General features: G+C 37.0%; 1 protein-coding gene across 1 annotated transcript in view; it reads left to right on the top strand.

The window, feature by feature from the left end:
• Positions 1 to 15,000, top strand: part of LOC138028959 (ras GTPase-activating protein 3-like) — a 35,386-nt gene that overhangs the window by 18,152 nt on the left and 2,234 nt on the right. Inside the window, exons 11-24 of the mRNA XM_068876605.1 lie at positions 692 to 790; positions 1,797 to 1,846; positions 4,601 to 4,715; positions 7,784 to 7,858; positions 7,970 to 8,093; positions 8,892 to 8,998; positions 10,063 to 10,140; positions 10,641 to 10,721; positions 11,483 to 11,556; positions 12,060 to 12,249; positions 12,672 to 12,742; positions 13,496 to 13,585; positions 14,144 to 14,191; positions 14,550 to 14,656. Coding sequence (XP_068732706.1) covers positions 692 to 790; positions 1,797 to 1,846; positions 4,601 to 4,715; positions 7,784 to 7,858; positions 7,970 to 8,093; positions 8,892 to 8,998; positions 10,063 to 10,140; positions 10,641 to 10,721; positions 11,483 to 11,556; positions 12,060 to 12,249; positions 12,672 to 12,742; positions 13,496 to 13,585; positions 14,144 to 14,191; positions 14,550 to 14,656 — 1,309 coding nt within the window. The remainder of the gene's footprint in view (positions 1 to 691; positions 791 to 1,796; positions 1,847 to 4,600; positions 4,716 to 7,783; positions 7,859 to 7,969; positions 8,094 to 8,891; positions 8,999 to 10,062; positions 10,141 to 10,640; positions 10,722 to 11,482; positions 11,557 to 12,059; positions 12,250 to 12,671; positions 12,743 to 13,495; positions 13,586 to 14,143; positions 14,192 to 14,549; positions 14,657 to 15,000) is intronic.

Genomic DNA, 15,000 nt, shown 5'->3' with positions numbered 1-15,000 from the left:
GTGTTTGTCCTTGATTGTTTAGTAATAGAGCTTTATTGGAACTTCAAATTTTGTTGTCTCCATTTCTTTTCGAAATTCGAGCTTCCAAATTGGGGTTGTGGCTCCTCTATGGGTGCGGGTTATACATGGACTTGAGGGTGTTGGTGTATTTGAATGTGAGTTATTATTTTTTGTTAAAACTTTGTCTTGTGCACTTTTAACAGTGTTTCATAATTACTTTGTTCAAAGAACAGACATTTGGTTCAGTTGTTGGACTTTTGTCTTTTTGCGAGTGTTGGGGTGGGGGTTGCAGTTGCGATTTGGCTGTGCATGCGTAAGATTTCTTTGCCTTGTAGACACTTTTCAGAGAAGCTAGGCAGCATACGGCAGTAAGTGGGATTCAAATTCGGTATCTCCTCATTCAGAAGCAATCGCAATGACCACTTAACCTGACAGATGACTACTTGACAGATTAATTAAACAGGTCATGGTATTATTATGCTGAGTGGTTCAACTTGTCATGGCTCCAAGTTTTGTGAACTACATGTAGCTGGATAGCAATAATGTTTACAAGGTGGTTATTCTTGTTTGCACATACAGTATCTCTGTATACATGTATCTTACATTATTTTATGTAGTGCTGTGCTTTCCTGATTTTCATCACATTTTGCTGTCTTACTTAGTCTTTTCTTTGTTTTGCTTTATCTGGTAGGATGTTCAAACAACAGCTGCCCATATTTTAGGTGAATTAGTTAAAGACAAGGCCACTGTGGCACGGTCATTTGTCAGAGTTTTCTCCCACCACAACCAGGTTTGTCACCTTATATAGAGGATATTAAATGGCCACGTGGAGACATGAAATTTCTCTTTGGGTGTTGAATAATATTTCGCGAGTGAACGTAGCAAAGGAGTGAAATATTTTTCAATACGAGAAGAGAAATTCGTATCTCCAAGCGGCCATGTCATTTTCTATTTATTGTATAAACACCAAAATGAAATATCAAATCATTTCACGAAAGGCATTGAAAGGCACAATCTTCACATGTAACAATAGCAACAGTGATCTTTTCATGTGTGAAAATAACATGTCTTTGTGCTAAAGCTCACTTGGTATTTCATTGGTGTTTATATAATAAAATACCAAATTTACATGGGTATAAGTTGACCTTTTATGACCTTAAAATCAGCCCAAAAAATTGCTGTCGGCTAATACTTGAGTTTCAAATACAAAGATTCAATTTAATTTAATTTAATTTTCAAAAACAAAAAATTTCCTCAAAAACAACTGAAATTTGCATGTTACAGGAGCTGATAAACTTCACCTTTGGTAGTCTTGTTTTGCCCACTGCAACTGCAACTGCAAAAGAATTCTGACAAATACTTTGCATGACATTAACTTTTAGGAAAAATCCTATTGATCTGAGTTTCAGCTTGTTAGCAAGAAATGAAGGAGGCCTTTAGAATTGGGGTTGACTTAACTGTATACATGAGTCTGACTTATACAGGAGTAAATGTGGTAGTTGATAATTATTATTCAAAGCATTTAAGTTACATGTACATGTACACTGTCTGGCATTTGCATGTATTTAATAAAGCATCAAAATAAAGTTCCTGGGAATAAAAGAAGAAAAGAAATAAAAATAATAGTGTCAAATAATGATGTTACAATAGTCAAAAAGTAGTAAGTATTACATGGTACATGTACATCAAGGCTTCTCTGAACAAATCAGCAAAAAAGGGCAAGGTTTTAAGTAGTTCTCAGTTTAATTGTTTTGTAATCATGATGTTAAGTTCTACAAAATTCTTGTTATTTTCAGGTTGTAGATTTTATTAAACTGGTTGTATATCATGAAGTACAAAGTACAAAGTGAGTATAACATTCAGGAAAAGAACATTATATTTCCATTTTTTTCTTCTCAAGGTTATTGTTGAATTAAAGCCAATACACATTTCTGCAAAGAAGGCGATTTGCTTGGGGGTGGTCTTGAAAATGATGTTCAATGCCAACCTGCTGGTAAATTTAGGCAAACTAACGGATAAAATGCTGTAGTCTGCAGTACCTTGTAGAACTTTGGGCACATATTTTAAGGCCCTGCTAAGCACACTAAAGAACTCACAAGAAAGTGCACAAGTTTTGGTATAAAACGTCTAAAATAAAGCAAGGTTGATGTACTTTTCCTGAGGTTTAGTGTTTTCCATTAATTGAGCCTGCTGAAGAAATCATACTGTGCCTGACAACAACAGTCCTTATTATTACACCTAAATTTTTCTACGATTAGGCTGTGCAACCAGCCTTGCTTCTTAAGTCTGCAACAAATTTGCTCATTGGATCCACCAGGATTATAGACAGCTTGGATTTGTTCAGTTCACCCTCGCCGAAGCAAAAAGTTCATAAAGAAATAATTTATTCTGTCTCACATCATTATTTTAAACAATCAGTTAATATAACGTTTAGGATGTTATACTAATCAAAACAAATGTGAGAAGGACAGACCTGTATTCTCTAAAGTGATAGTCATTTTAGTTTTTATATTAACCCATTGACTCCTGAACCACCCATATTGATGAGAAAAAATTTGCTGGGGTTTGATCTAAACAGAGGAAAATATCCACTCCTAGGAGTCAATGAGTTAATGAGGGTGATTTTTTCAATACTAAAGAAAGCCTTCTGATCTGACATATAATTTATTATGTAATTCATGCATATTTTGCATGTCTGTATGTTACAAACCACACGCCTATTGCAAACAGTTTCCCCTCCACCCATACAATATCCAGCTTATTACCGTACATTGTACCGGGACTCTTTTTATTGCTGAACCTACATGTACTCATAACACTTTAGTTTTCTCTATAAATTCACCATTACCCCAGAAGTCAAATGGAAAACGTCAAGAACCTCAATTGCATGAAGGAAAGAGCCCTCTGTGTCATCTGAAATAATTTAATATTGTTGTATTGTTGAAGTGTTGACTAATTATTTATGAACAGCACTATTTGTCCCAACGCCCTTCATGTTTTCATCACTTCTAATAAAGTTGGCTAGTATCTCAGCTGCTATTATTTAACAATTATTCACTGAAGGCGAAGTCAATATTGGTGAATATTTACTGAGCCTGAGGTGAATAATTGTTTTAGTATAATTTTCAGCGGTGAACATCAAGAAAGTGCAAAACAACGGGCTAAAACAAGATAAAAAGGCACGAAAAGTGCTTGATTGGCTTAGCAGCTGTGCCTCCAAAATGTTATATTCACTGGGTAGCACGGTGAATATAACACTAAATTCTTATATTCACCGCTGAAAATTATAGTAAAAACAAATATGGGAACATTGGACAGCTTAAAGACTCCTAAAGTGGTAGTCTTTCACTTCTTGCGCTTTGGGCTCTTTCAAGTCTTACTAGTTGTGCTTGCACTTTAACTCATTTACCTCGTCTGGCGTTATAGTAAAATCTGCCAAGTCTCACTCCCAGGAGTGTTCAAAGTGTGTAAAGCTTATTAATTAAAATGTTAATGGTACCGCATTTTCTATCAACATACAATGTATTCAAATGCGCTTTACAAGCAAGGGATCTATGGGTGAGATTGGACATCAGCATATATAGGTGCCGCTGGCAGCCGCTATCAGTCCATTAGCGATCTCACCCAGGACATGAATGAATGAAATGAGGCCTGACCACAACACCGGGAGCTCCATGCCCTACTCTTTACGAATAGTGTGTGGCCTCTCAGAAACTCACCAGAGGAGCGAGCAAGAGTGGCTCTGCATAAGTTGTGTCAAGTCTTTTAAGTCGCCACAGCCCAAGTTTCTGGGCTAGTCGCTCCAGTCAAACTACTTTAGGCAGTGCGTGCATTATATTTTTGACAAGGTGAAAGTCAAAATCGAGCCTTCAGTACGAAAATCATTATGCGTCTAGGAGTGTGATCGAGACTTGGCCTGGGTTTGAAACTTTTTTCAAGCAACAGCTTGCACATATACTTAATTAAGACTTAACAGGATTTCTACAGACTCCTTTCTTTCTCATCGAGTTAGGAAAGGCTCTGCTGGAGGGATGGATTTGAAGCTACATGTACGAGCTCTGTAACAAGGGGTCTGATGGTCTACCAACATATTGAGTTGCAAGAAATCCTGGGGATATAAGTAACTTTTAGAACTAGGTTCTGAACAGACAGTGTGTCCCACTGGACTACGAGATGTACACTGTCCTGGGGGGCGTTTCTTGAAAGTTCCGGAACTTTTTGGGCGTGTTTTGGTTGACATAAAAAGCTTTGTATCTTCAAAAGGAAAACGTTTCAGGTCATGAAACTTTGCAATTATTGTTTTGTTTTGTAAGGTCTTCAAAACATGTTCAAAGATCCATATTTCATAATAAGCAGTTTCAGGAATCTCTTTTGGGGCCCAAAAGTTATGGGGGCTTTTGAGAAACAGGCCGCAGCACCTCAAATGCCTTTAGTCAAGCAACTGTTACACCTTGAAACTTCTATAGCTGCATTTGCTAATTAAATATTTTCAGTGTTATAGGAAATGTGCCATATACAGATACTGTAGACTGATATTGAAAATATGATAATGATGTCACTCTATCAACATTCTCTCACTGCCTTTTCCTGTTTTCCCCAGAGATTCCAACACTCTCTTCAGAGGCAATTCTCTTGCAACAAAGTCTGTTGATGAATTCATGAAACATGCTGGCATGTATTACCTTCATGATACCATCAAATGCTTAGTTGACGAGGTGAGAGTTTTAGAAACAAATTACCAACAAAGACAGATGATAATATATGCCACTTCATTGTGTTTGGTGTAAGGTGACGCACATTGTGGTTTTCTTTTTGTGAATAAGTGGTTGAGGTTTAATTAAAAACCGACAGATTTTCTTTAAAATGTAGGCCACTGATTTGTTAATCCTTACTTGAGGAGCATTTGGGAGACAATTTGTAACATTAATTATTATTGTCTGTAGTCAAAGACACAAGTGATGTTGAAGTTGGGGACTTCATGACCTGTATGTGTGACGTTATCATATAATCAGTTACACATTTATCACATAGTTATTGGCGTTATGTAATTTGAACCTTCACAGGTGCGTATCGGTTATCAACTAATCGAGTAAAAGAGACACACACACAAGTGCTGCTTAAATCCTCTGTCTCCCTTGAGATCATACTTTAAAAAAAAAACGAGATGCTTCTGTGAAGCATACACTGGGTTGCCTGTGGTAAATGTACGTGCTACAGAAAATCAGAAGGCACTGAATTGTGTGGTATTGAAATACAGCATTCCAGTCTCTGAAGAATAACAAATAAAAGAGAAGCGAGAAACATTGGCTTCTGGGCTGACATGTTGATAATTTTCAAGTTCCCTCACAACTTCTTTTCACCACAAGTGTGCCCTCTGAGCATCTGACAGCTTTTGTAATTCTAAACTTCACTGAAATTAAGCCCTGTTTTGAGGGGTTAGTGTTAGGATGGGAGACCAAAACAATAAACCCCTCATAAAAAACAGAAACATCTGACCGAAAATACTATTAACACTAACAAATGCGAACTCAGCAAGGTACAGATTTTGTTAGCTTGCTTTATGCAAAACAAATATTGATAAAAAAGCAAATAAATATTGATACACAGTTTTCAGAAAGAGAAGAAGGAAGTTTCCCGGACGGTCGATCGAGAATAAAATATTTACGACATGAAAACAACATTAATTTTGAACCGTGAATATAGAATATAAAAAGTTACGATCAGCGACAAACATTTTGGGAGATTTTTTGCTACGTTCAAGTAAATTGCAAAATCGAAAGTGACATGGCCGGAATTCAGTGGGCGCGGTGATGGCATGTTTACCCGCCAAACAGTGAAGCATCTGTGTCAAATGATGGCAAGATACCTGGTTTTTGTAAGTTTCTTTTTCTGTCAAGTGTTGTAAAGTTTGACAATGAAATGAGCGAAGTCAAAACAAAGATCACAATCGCGCAACTCTTGTTTACGCAAAGTCAAAATTTACTCTCCAAGACGCGTACGACGTCATTTATCACCAGGTAATTCCATCATTTTGGAAATAGCAGCTACTTTAAGTTATTCATCTGCGTCACAAGTTTTCACTGATTTTGGGGCTCATTTTGTTGAAACTCAAGCACGCTTCCAACAGGCCTGTGAACCCTTCATGCTTACAGAGCAATACTAAAAAACTTCTCCCATATCACATTTCAACCTTAAGCTCGAAAATTCAATACACAACATGATATTATAATTCACAAAGGCAGAACATACCACAGAATCCTTTTCCAGCGAAAAATTTATTGAAACAAACAACATATTTGCTCTTAGAGGCGAAAACCTCTTCCTATTTCATTGCGTGCGTGAAGACAAGAAACTCAATTGTGTCAAATTACCATGTACTTCAGGTAACAGCTCACTTTGATTTCGTCTTGACGGGCGACAGATTGTCCAGTACAGTACTTGTCGCTTTTGAGATTCATGCCTAGTTTATCCAACTGGCTTTCCATTATTGAGCTCCATAAGGGTATATTTTGTTTAAGGATCCACTAAAACGCCATTCGCGTTGCATGACTTTTGACGCCATTGCAGGCTAAGTTAATGATTCTACTGTGTCCACCAGAGAAATCTACGCAGTTCCACTACCCTCTCGATCCTAAGAAAATATGCGCAGAAGGCTCTATACACAAAGACACCACTTACCAGGGGAGTGACAGGCAAGACTTTTACCGACACGGAAAAAAAAAACAAAACAAAACAAAAAAAATAAAATAAAATAAAACAAACAAACTAAACGCAGACCTCGACTGGGTTTGCCCATGGGCAACCCAGTAAAAAAAAAAAAAAGATGCATGGTTTCAGAAGTGGGATAACTATTGGATGAAACAATGAGGTGTCCTGGGTTACCGGTGTATCGTTTTTTGAGGTATGTTTCCCTTGAGATCATAGCTCAAAAAAACGATACTGTATGCATCTAATCAGGGTCATTTCTGGACATGTCTGAGATGGAGAAGGGTCAAAGGGGACATAGTCTTTGAGTGGACCTAGATGTTGCTGACACATTCACACCTAAAGGGCCCCCAAGCGAGGAGTAAAATCATCTGGCGTTAGCCAAAGTAAAAGTGTCACTCTCAGGTGGTGAAGGATTAAGCAGCGGCATTTACCCTAAGCTGAAACTAATGCCAACCTTTACACTTAACCTTATTGTTGCAAATAGGTAGCAAAGGCTTAGACTTAAAGGGCCACTTTGTGTTGGATGTCCAAATTGGGCATTCATATAATTTTGTGCATTTCTGGGCATACATGTAAGTGCTCCACCTGAGAATGAGGCTTAAATATTTTACTCTGGCTTATGCCCGACGATTTCACTCAGGGGTGCTTTACGTGTGATTGGGCTAAGGTCCCTCAAAGAGTACTCCTGAGCAGCAGTGTTTTATCGGGGTTTAAAAACATAAGGCATAGCCAAGTGTTTTTAGACCAGATGAAACATGTGCTGCGAGTTTTTTGAACAGCTTCAAAAACATTCCACAAAAAGCGTGTCCCTCTGGAGTCAGAACAATGGTTCCAAATGTGAGAGGAGAATATTAGCGTACAAGAGGTAATAAGCTATGCCTCACTAGTATTCTTTATATAAAGAAATATAAAGAAAACTAACAAGGAGTGCTTTATCAGGATATAAAGCTCATATATGTGACGTTTTAGCGGTGTTTTGATAGGCTGTTAGGCTATGAATTATTAATGAGTTTTAAAATTAGGATGGGAGAGTATTTAGGGTGAAAGATTTCAGCATAACGTTATTTCATTTCAGATATATGATGACCACAAACGTTGTGAGATTGACCCAGCTAAACTAAGAGAGGGGGAGTCTTTAGATGCAAATTTGGTATGTTTTTTGGTATTACTCTGAGAAATTATTAAAGCTTAAAATCATTATGGAATGTTATTCTGATTATTTTACAAATTTATATTACTTTGTATTTGTGCTTTTTTTAAGGTTAATCTTCGAGGTTATGTAAACAGGATATTTGCTGCCATAACGTGTTCTGCCATGGCTTGCCCAACTGTTATGTGTCAAGTGTTCTATAACATCAAAGAGGCAGCAACCTCAAAATTCCCAGGTGAAAAGTGCCTTCATTCTTAGTAATAAGATCATCTCCTTTATCTTTTCCAAGATCTACTACTGCGAAAACCACCGATCTGTGCAATGGGGCAGAATTACTGAGTCACTGCCCCGCCCATTTTCGCGATCTTCAGCTCTCCAGCCAAGATCTCAAAGGATGCTTTGCTGATCTTGTAGGCTTTTTTAAAGGTTTCATCATTTTCAAGACCGAAAGAGGAAGTCAAAAGCAGAGAAGATAAATGTCTTCAAAGCACAAACAAAAGCTGTACGTTTTCATGCGAGCTGACACTTTGAAAAATTTAATTGAGAGAAAAAAGGAACGTAAGCAATCTGATGAGTGCGCATGTTTTCTGAAAATCGAAAATTGTGATCGAAAAGAGTGTTCAAATTAACCAGTCCATTTGCCATTTCAGTGAGAAGGGAAATGATGATGTTGAACAGAATGTATAAACCAGTTTGAAATGTTGATGACAGTTTTAAAGATCCTTACCATAGGAACATTTCCTATTACTCTTTGGAATTAGTTATAGAAACCAATTGGCTTTGAAGATCGCTTCAAAATTGATCAAGGATCTGTGACAAGTTTAAAGAGATCTTTAAATAACGTCAAAGTTTTACCACAATAATTATTACACTGTACAATGAAGCACATGAAGTCACTGCGGAACAACTAACATTACTAGTAAAGGTGTTCTTTTTTTCCTTAATTTGACCTGTTATGCAAGTTAAAGCTTCTGATGATTGTACAATGCATGTACATGTGAGATGTTTTCTCTTCTGGCTTGTGTTATTTCAGATGACGATGATGTCTGTTTCACATCTGTTAGTGGCTTTGTGTTTCTGAGATTTTTTGCCCCTGCCATTTTAAACCCTAAATTGTTTCAAATGAGAAATGAACATCCAGTAAGTAACTGCCTTCTTGATAAGCTGACAACAATGAGTATCTCAAAAGTGTGACCATTATATTCACATTCTCCAGGCTCATGTACAAGTGTCTAGCATTGCCAGGAAAAGCCATCTACACTCTCTGAATGGATGGTCCTTATGTATGACACAATGTGAATTACTAATATTATTTAGTGTGGTCACATTTTTGGCGTCAAGGGTGCGTTTGATTGACCGTATTTTGGAATCGGAATACATGGAATAGAAGTTGGAAATCCTTCGTTTTTGCGGAGATTTACATTAAAATTGTCAACCATTTACTAAAATGCTATTTTAAACATATTTTTATCATCCTCGCAGCTTTGAAACGCGCCAAACATACCATTTTAATCATCACTCCACATATTCTTATTCTAGAATTGGGTCAATCGAACACGCCCTAAAATTCTCTTAACCCATTCACACCGCAAACGCCCTAGGAAGCCGCCATTGACATTCAAGTAAAATCATCTGGCATTTGACAGAGTAAAATCTATTGATTGTCGCTCTCAGGGGTCATTGGGTTAAATGGTACCATGTAATTCACGATTTTTAAAATACTTGGAATGTTTACATCAGTGTAAAAAACAAGATTAATGACCACTCACCTTCAGGGACTTTCCAGGACTTACGAAACAAGTGATCAGACATGTAAGATTTAAGGAAACTTGAATGGGTTGAAACTTTGCCGTTCATTATTTTACTATAATCCCTTTCATATAATCCTCTTTCAAGTGCCCCAAACCCTGAAGTATCATTTTATTATTTTTATACTGAGGTAAAAATTTGTGGAACTTGAATTTTTAAGAAACATTAAACATACTTTAATATTTTTGTCTGTTCTCTGCTGGACATTGGACGTACAGGTAGCTTTGAGGAGAGATACATGTAGATGATGTTAACCCTTCGGTCCCTGTCCCCATCGACAAGTAAAATCATCCATCATTAGTATAAAATCTTTTGGTGTTACGATGTAGACAGAGGAAGATTTAAAGTGTCACTCCTAATCTTTAAAAGTTAATGTTTTCCCTTTGTTTTGAAAGGATGCACAAACAGCAAGAACTCTTACGTTAATATCCAAGGCGATACAAAGTCTTGGAAATGTGGTCAGCTCTGTGCTGGTGGGTAGATTGTTTTTGAAAGCAGACTATTGTATTGAATAAGTGAGGCATTTTGTATTTCAGCTCTTTCTGCTAAACATGGAAAGTCAGATAACATGAAACAAGGAATGAAACACAGAAAACTAGAGAACCTTAAAGGAAAGACAAGGATTCAACGAAAAAGTGAATGCTATTCTTCACACAACGAGTGTCAAGAAAAAAAGAGCAAATTCTATTTATCTGAATGATACAAAGTAGTATATGCTCGCTTACTCCCTCCCCTCCCCTCCCTCACCCTCCCCTTTTTTAAATGAAAAAACTGGAGAAAATAGTAGTTGAAGAAAAAAAAAGGTAACTAAAAAACCGAGAGTTTGTTTCTAAGGTCCTGTGTCTTGTTTAGGCCTATGTGGCAGCCTCAATAACATCTGTTTGTTTCAATGGTGAATCTGGTTCTTTCAAAATGTTAACTAATTATTTTTTTGTACCTGAGGAAGTACCATTGTTTTTTGTGTTGATGATAGTGTGGACAGGTTAAAGAGCCATATATGGAGACATTGAAGTCAGTTATTCTAGACCAAGAACACATAACTGCTGTCAAGCGGGTGAGTGATAATTAACAATTATTCCATGAGCATGCGTTGGATATGAGGTGGTAAATAGCCAACGGGGTGCGTAGCGCCGAGTTGGCTATAACCAGTCTCATATCCAACAAGGGCGAATGGAATAATAATAATTATTGTTTTATTAAATTCCTTAAACTCCAAAAGTTTGGAAGTACGAAATGCGAGTCAAAAAAGCGAGAAAATCTGAGCGAAATTGAAAAAACTTGATGAAGATGCAATGTTGTGTAATACCTGGCAGTCAGACAGATGCAGGCTCATCACAAAAACATTTCTTGAACCTTTTCGTGTACTTCTACGTCGGAATTGAACCAAACTTTCCACCAAAAAGTTTCTTTTTTTGCTTTATTCAGAGAGAAATTTCACTTTCCGGTGAAAATAATTTCAGCTTAGCAATGCTTAGTGCAATCATTTGCCATATAAGGTCAAACTATGGTATATGAGCTGGTAACTGAGATTGAGTAAACCAATCAAAGCACGAGAAGTGCATTATCTGAGGTTGAGAATTTAGTAAGGGGCAATGAACCAAGTTAAATGTAGCATTGTTGAATAAATGTAAGTGCCATTATTTATTTTATTTTATTCCATAAATTTTGAATGGTGGGTGACTTGTACTGTACATGTATTTCACAGATTTTTGCAGCAGAAAAATTTTAATGTCATTAACCTGTTGCACACTGGTCGTGAACCATAATTAAACCAAATTACATCATATGTGGTTAAAACGGACTATGTTGTTTCAGTTTTTAGAGATTATCTCATCACCCAGCAGAGCACAAGGGCTCCCAGTTGATTCAACTATTGTTCTCAAGGAAGGGTGAGTCTTAAAAGTAATGGTTGAAGTAATATAAATAAAAGGCAGACTACAGGTGAAAATGTGACAATTTCTGCAGTCAAAAAAATGAAGAAAGACTTCACAGAGTGGAGGGAGAAGACTCTCTTTCACCTGGATTACATGTACATGTAATTGCCACTAGGTATTGGGTGGTAGGAAGGGTGAAAAACATAACATGCATGCTTTCAGTGCAAGTTGGGCAGTACTGCTTAACTGTGGGCAATAGATAGAACTGTTTCTCACAGATGGGAACTGGAAATAATTATGACAAAAACAGCTCAATTTACATTCTCACATATCCTGCAAATTACCGGTATTGTTTTTTTTTTTATGCAGTGAAAATGTTCTGGACAGGTAGATAATATGTGCATAATGTTTTTTTGACAAAGATCCACCTCATACAGTACATTTTTGTATCAGTAAGGACAATGAGTCTTTGTGTTAATCGTGACCGCGCAATAATAATGTTAATATTGACTCCACAGAATGTTGATAAAGAGAGCCCAAGGAAGAAGTCGTTTTTGTTTCAAGACCTTCAAGAAGAGATTTTTTGTTTTGACCAATAAAGGGCTTTCTTACTCTAAAGACAAAACTAAGCCTACTCTTGGTCACATTCCTGTGTGTGATATCCTGAGCGCAGAACGTCTGGGAGAGGGATCCTTCCATTTGAAATTGGTAAGAATGATTATGGTAATATTTAACACAAATAATAAATTGTGGTAGTGGGAATGATGTTACTGGTGCTTTGGTGATATTGATGCACAAAATATGGGGTGGCAGTTTGTTCAAGTCACTGATCAGATGGCTTTGGTGTGGAACATAAAAGATTCAAACCTCAGCTGTACCAACACACAATGTCTTGGAATAACTGAGGAGGTGATGACTTCAAATTGTGAGATTTTCTTGTTTTCATTGATAAGTACAATAATCTGGTGTGTTAAAGACCCCACCGTAGTGTTATCGCCTGTGTCAAAGGGCTGTAGTGCCTGGCATTTGTTAATAAGTAAGGCAAAGTTAAATAAACAGGCTTTTAAAACAAAGGATGCATGTACAGTAATTTTGTTCATTTCCTGTACCTTGGTTTCTTGCTTTATTAGATGATGCAGATCATTCAACCTGATAAGTTGTTATACATTCAAGCAAGCAACACTGTAGAGGAAAGAGAATGGTAAGAAAATGCCATAAAAGCATGAAACAAATTTTGTCCTTCATTTGGGAAGCAAAGTGTTGCTGGACTTTTGGAGTGTGTCAAATAGCAAAGAATAATAATAATAAGCATACTTTCTCTTACATGTATGATTTAATAACTTGATTGGGATACAACCTTATTTGTCAAGGCTGATCTACAGCTGTAGTTGACCCTTTACTAAATTGCATCTCCCAAAATGTTACAGCCACACTTTTTATGGCCTGGCAGGTTAGAGATCATAATTATTAGCCTCTCTTTACAGCCACAAGGTTTCGCTCAATAGGTGTTCACGTTCCCAGTTAAAATGTAAAATGTTTTTTGATGCAATGGTTGACCCACTGACCCGTCAGGTGCACTAGGGAACCCCCAGTTGACGAGTGAAATCATCTTGAGTTGGACAGAGTAAAATCTGTTAAGTCTCGCTCCCGGGAGTATGTAAGTTGAGGAGAGGAAACAGCTTCTACATGCAGGCAACCACATAGTAAAATAAGTGTAATGCCTGTGGACAGCTGGTGAATTTGCCTTTTTTTAACCCTTAATAAACCCTTGGCATGCCACAGGAAAGGCCAACAAAATAATTAAATGGGATCCTGTACCACAATGGCTTCAAAGATTTAATTATCAGGGAGGGAAATAATTCAATGGATTTCCTTTCCTGTAATGAAGGAAGAATGGCAGAATTACTATAATATTTTTTCATTAATAATCAATGACATTTGTCATTCTTTATAGGATACGTGCCCTGCGTAAAGTATGCCAGAGTAATCCACACAGAGCTGAAAATTTTCACCCTGAGGCTTACATATTTGGAAAGTGGCTCTGGTAAGAAACTATCAACAATCTTTTATCCATTATATTTGGTTGTTTTTGGCATTAAAAAAAAAGGATATTAAGATCTGGTTAATAAATTAAATCAAAGAATTTTGAACCATACAGTGGGTCACCCTTAACCAATGTCAACCTCCATTTGTCAGACTACAAATCAGCCAGACAGTGACAGTGACTCCAGGGGTGAGGTGTAGGGCTGGTTACATCACCTACTCTTTTAGAATAGTGGGTTTTTACATGTATGTTGCCCAATTTACATTATCACTTTTCAAGACAGCCAATGAACTGTTGCAACTGTTATTTCAAAGGCATCACTTTATCATTAATAATATTAATGTTATGTCCTCAAGTGTTGAAAATTATCTGGGTTTGGATTTGAACATTCTGGCTAACCTGCAATCAGACATACTTTTCTTTGGACAGGCATAGAGGGATAATAGGGAGGGGGCATGATCTCAGGCTACATTCTGGCTGGCAGAAATTAATATCCCACTTGTCTACCTTTTTATTCCAGTTTCTAATTTGTTTGAATAACCTTTGTTTTCTTTTCAGCTGCAAAAACCAGGCAGAAAAATCAACAGGCTGCACGCCAGTCACTGAGTAAGAACCGTTGACACTGTTGATGTGTGGTAAAAATTTGATTAGTGCACATCTGCCTATATATGTCCAGTTAAGGCACATATATGCCTGACGATTCCACGAATCAGAACGTATCGTGCAATCACTGTTCTTCTATAATGTGCAAACACCACCATTAAAGTTCATCAGTAACAAAGTTCCAATTTTAGAGTGCATCTAGTCATGTACTTTAGTTATTGTTTTTTGAAATGTTAACTGCTGTTAATGTATGGTGCCTGACTCCAGTCCTGCATGCAAACTACGCATAGTTTGGTGAGGTGTCTTTTTCACAAATTGTAGGTGGTGCTGTTGAGAATTTAATTGTTGTGTTTTCATTTAGAGTCCCTCGGCCCAAATGTGTAAATGTGGCAATAGATTGTGACCGAGAGATAGAGAGAATACACTCGTTATTCTTATTGTATCTCGACAAATTGGATGAATTGCAGAGTAAGTTATTGTTCAGTTATCATTTTAATTTGTGAAGTTAACATGCATGTCCATTAATGCGAAAAGCATTAAAATTTAATTTAAACTTGACTCTGAGGATTGTTTCTGGCAGTCCAAGAGTCTCCTTTAGCTTAGCTTTAGAACAGTTGTTATTGAACTAGTCTTTAGGATGTGCGTTTTTTTATTTTTAACAAATAGAGTTCATGTTGCCTTGGCTGTTCAGTTATGTCATCGTCATCATCATATCTTTATTTACCCTCGGATTTTAGAGTAGCTTAATTGATGTAGCTACTGTAGTATCTCTGAGCATTTACCCTCCCAACCACAGAGAACAGCCCAGGACA

The sequence above is a fragment of the Montipora capricornis genome, chromosome 13 (assembly GCF_036669925.1).
Source record: "Montipora capricornis isolate CH-2021 chromosome 13, ASM3666992v2, whole genome shotgun sequence".
Lineage (NCBI taxonomy): Eukaryota > Metazoa > Cnidaria > Anthozoa > Scleractinia > Acroporidae > Montipora > Montipora capricornis.
The sequence above is the reverse complement of the archived record's forward strand: the minus strand, read 5'-3'. Positions and strand labels throughout refer to the sequence as shown.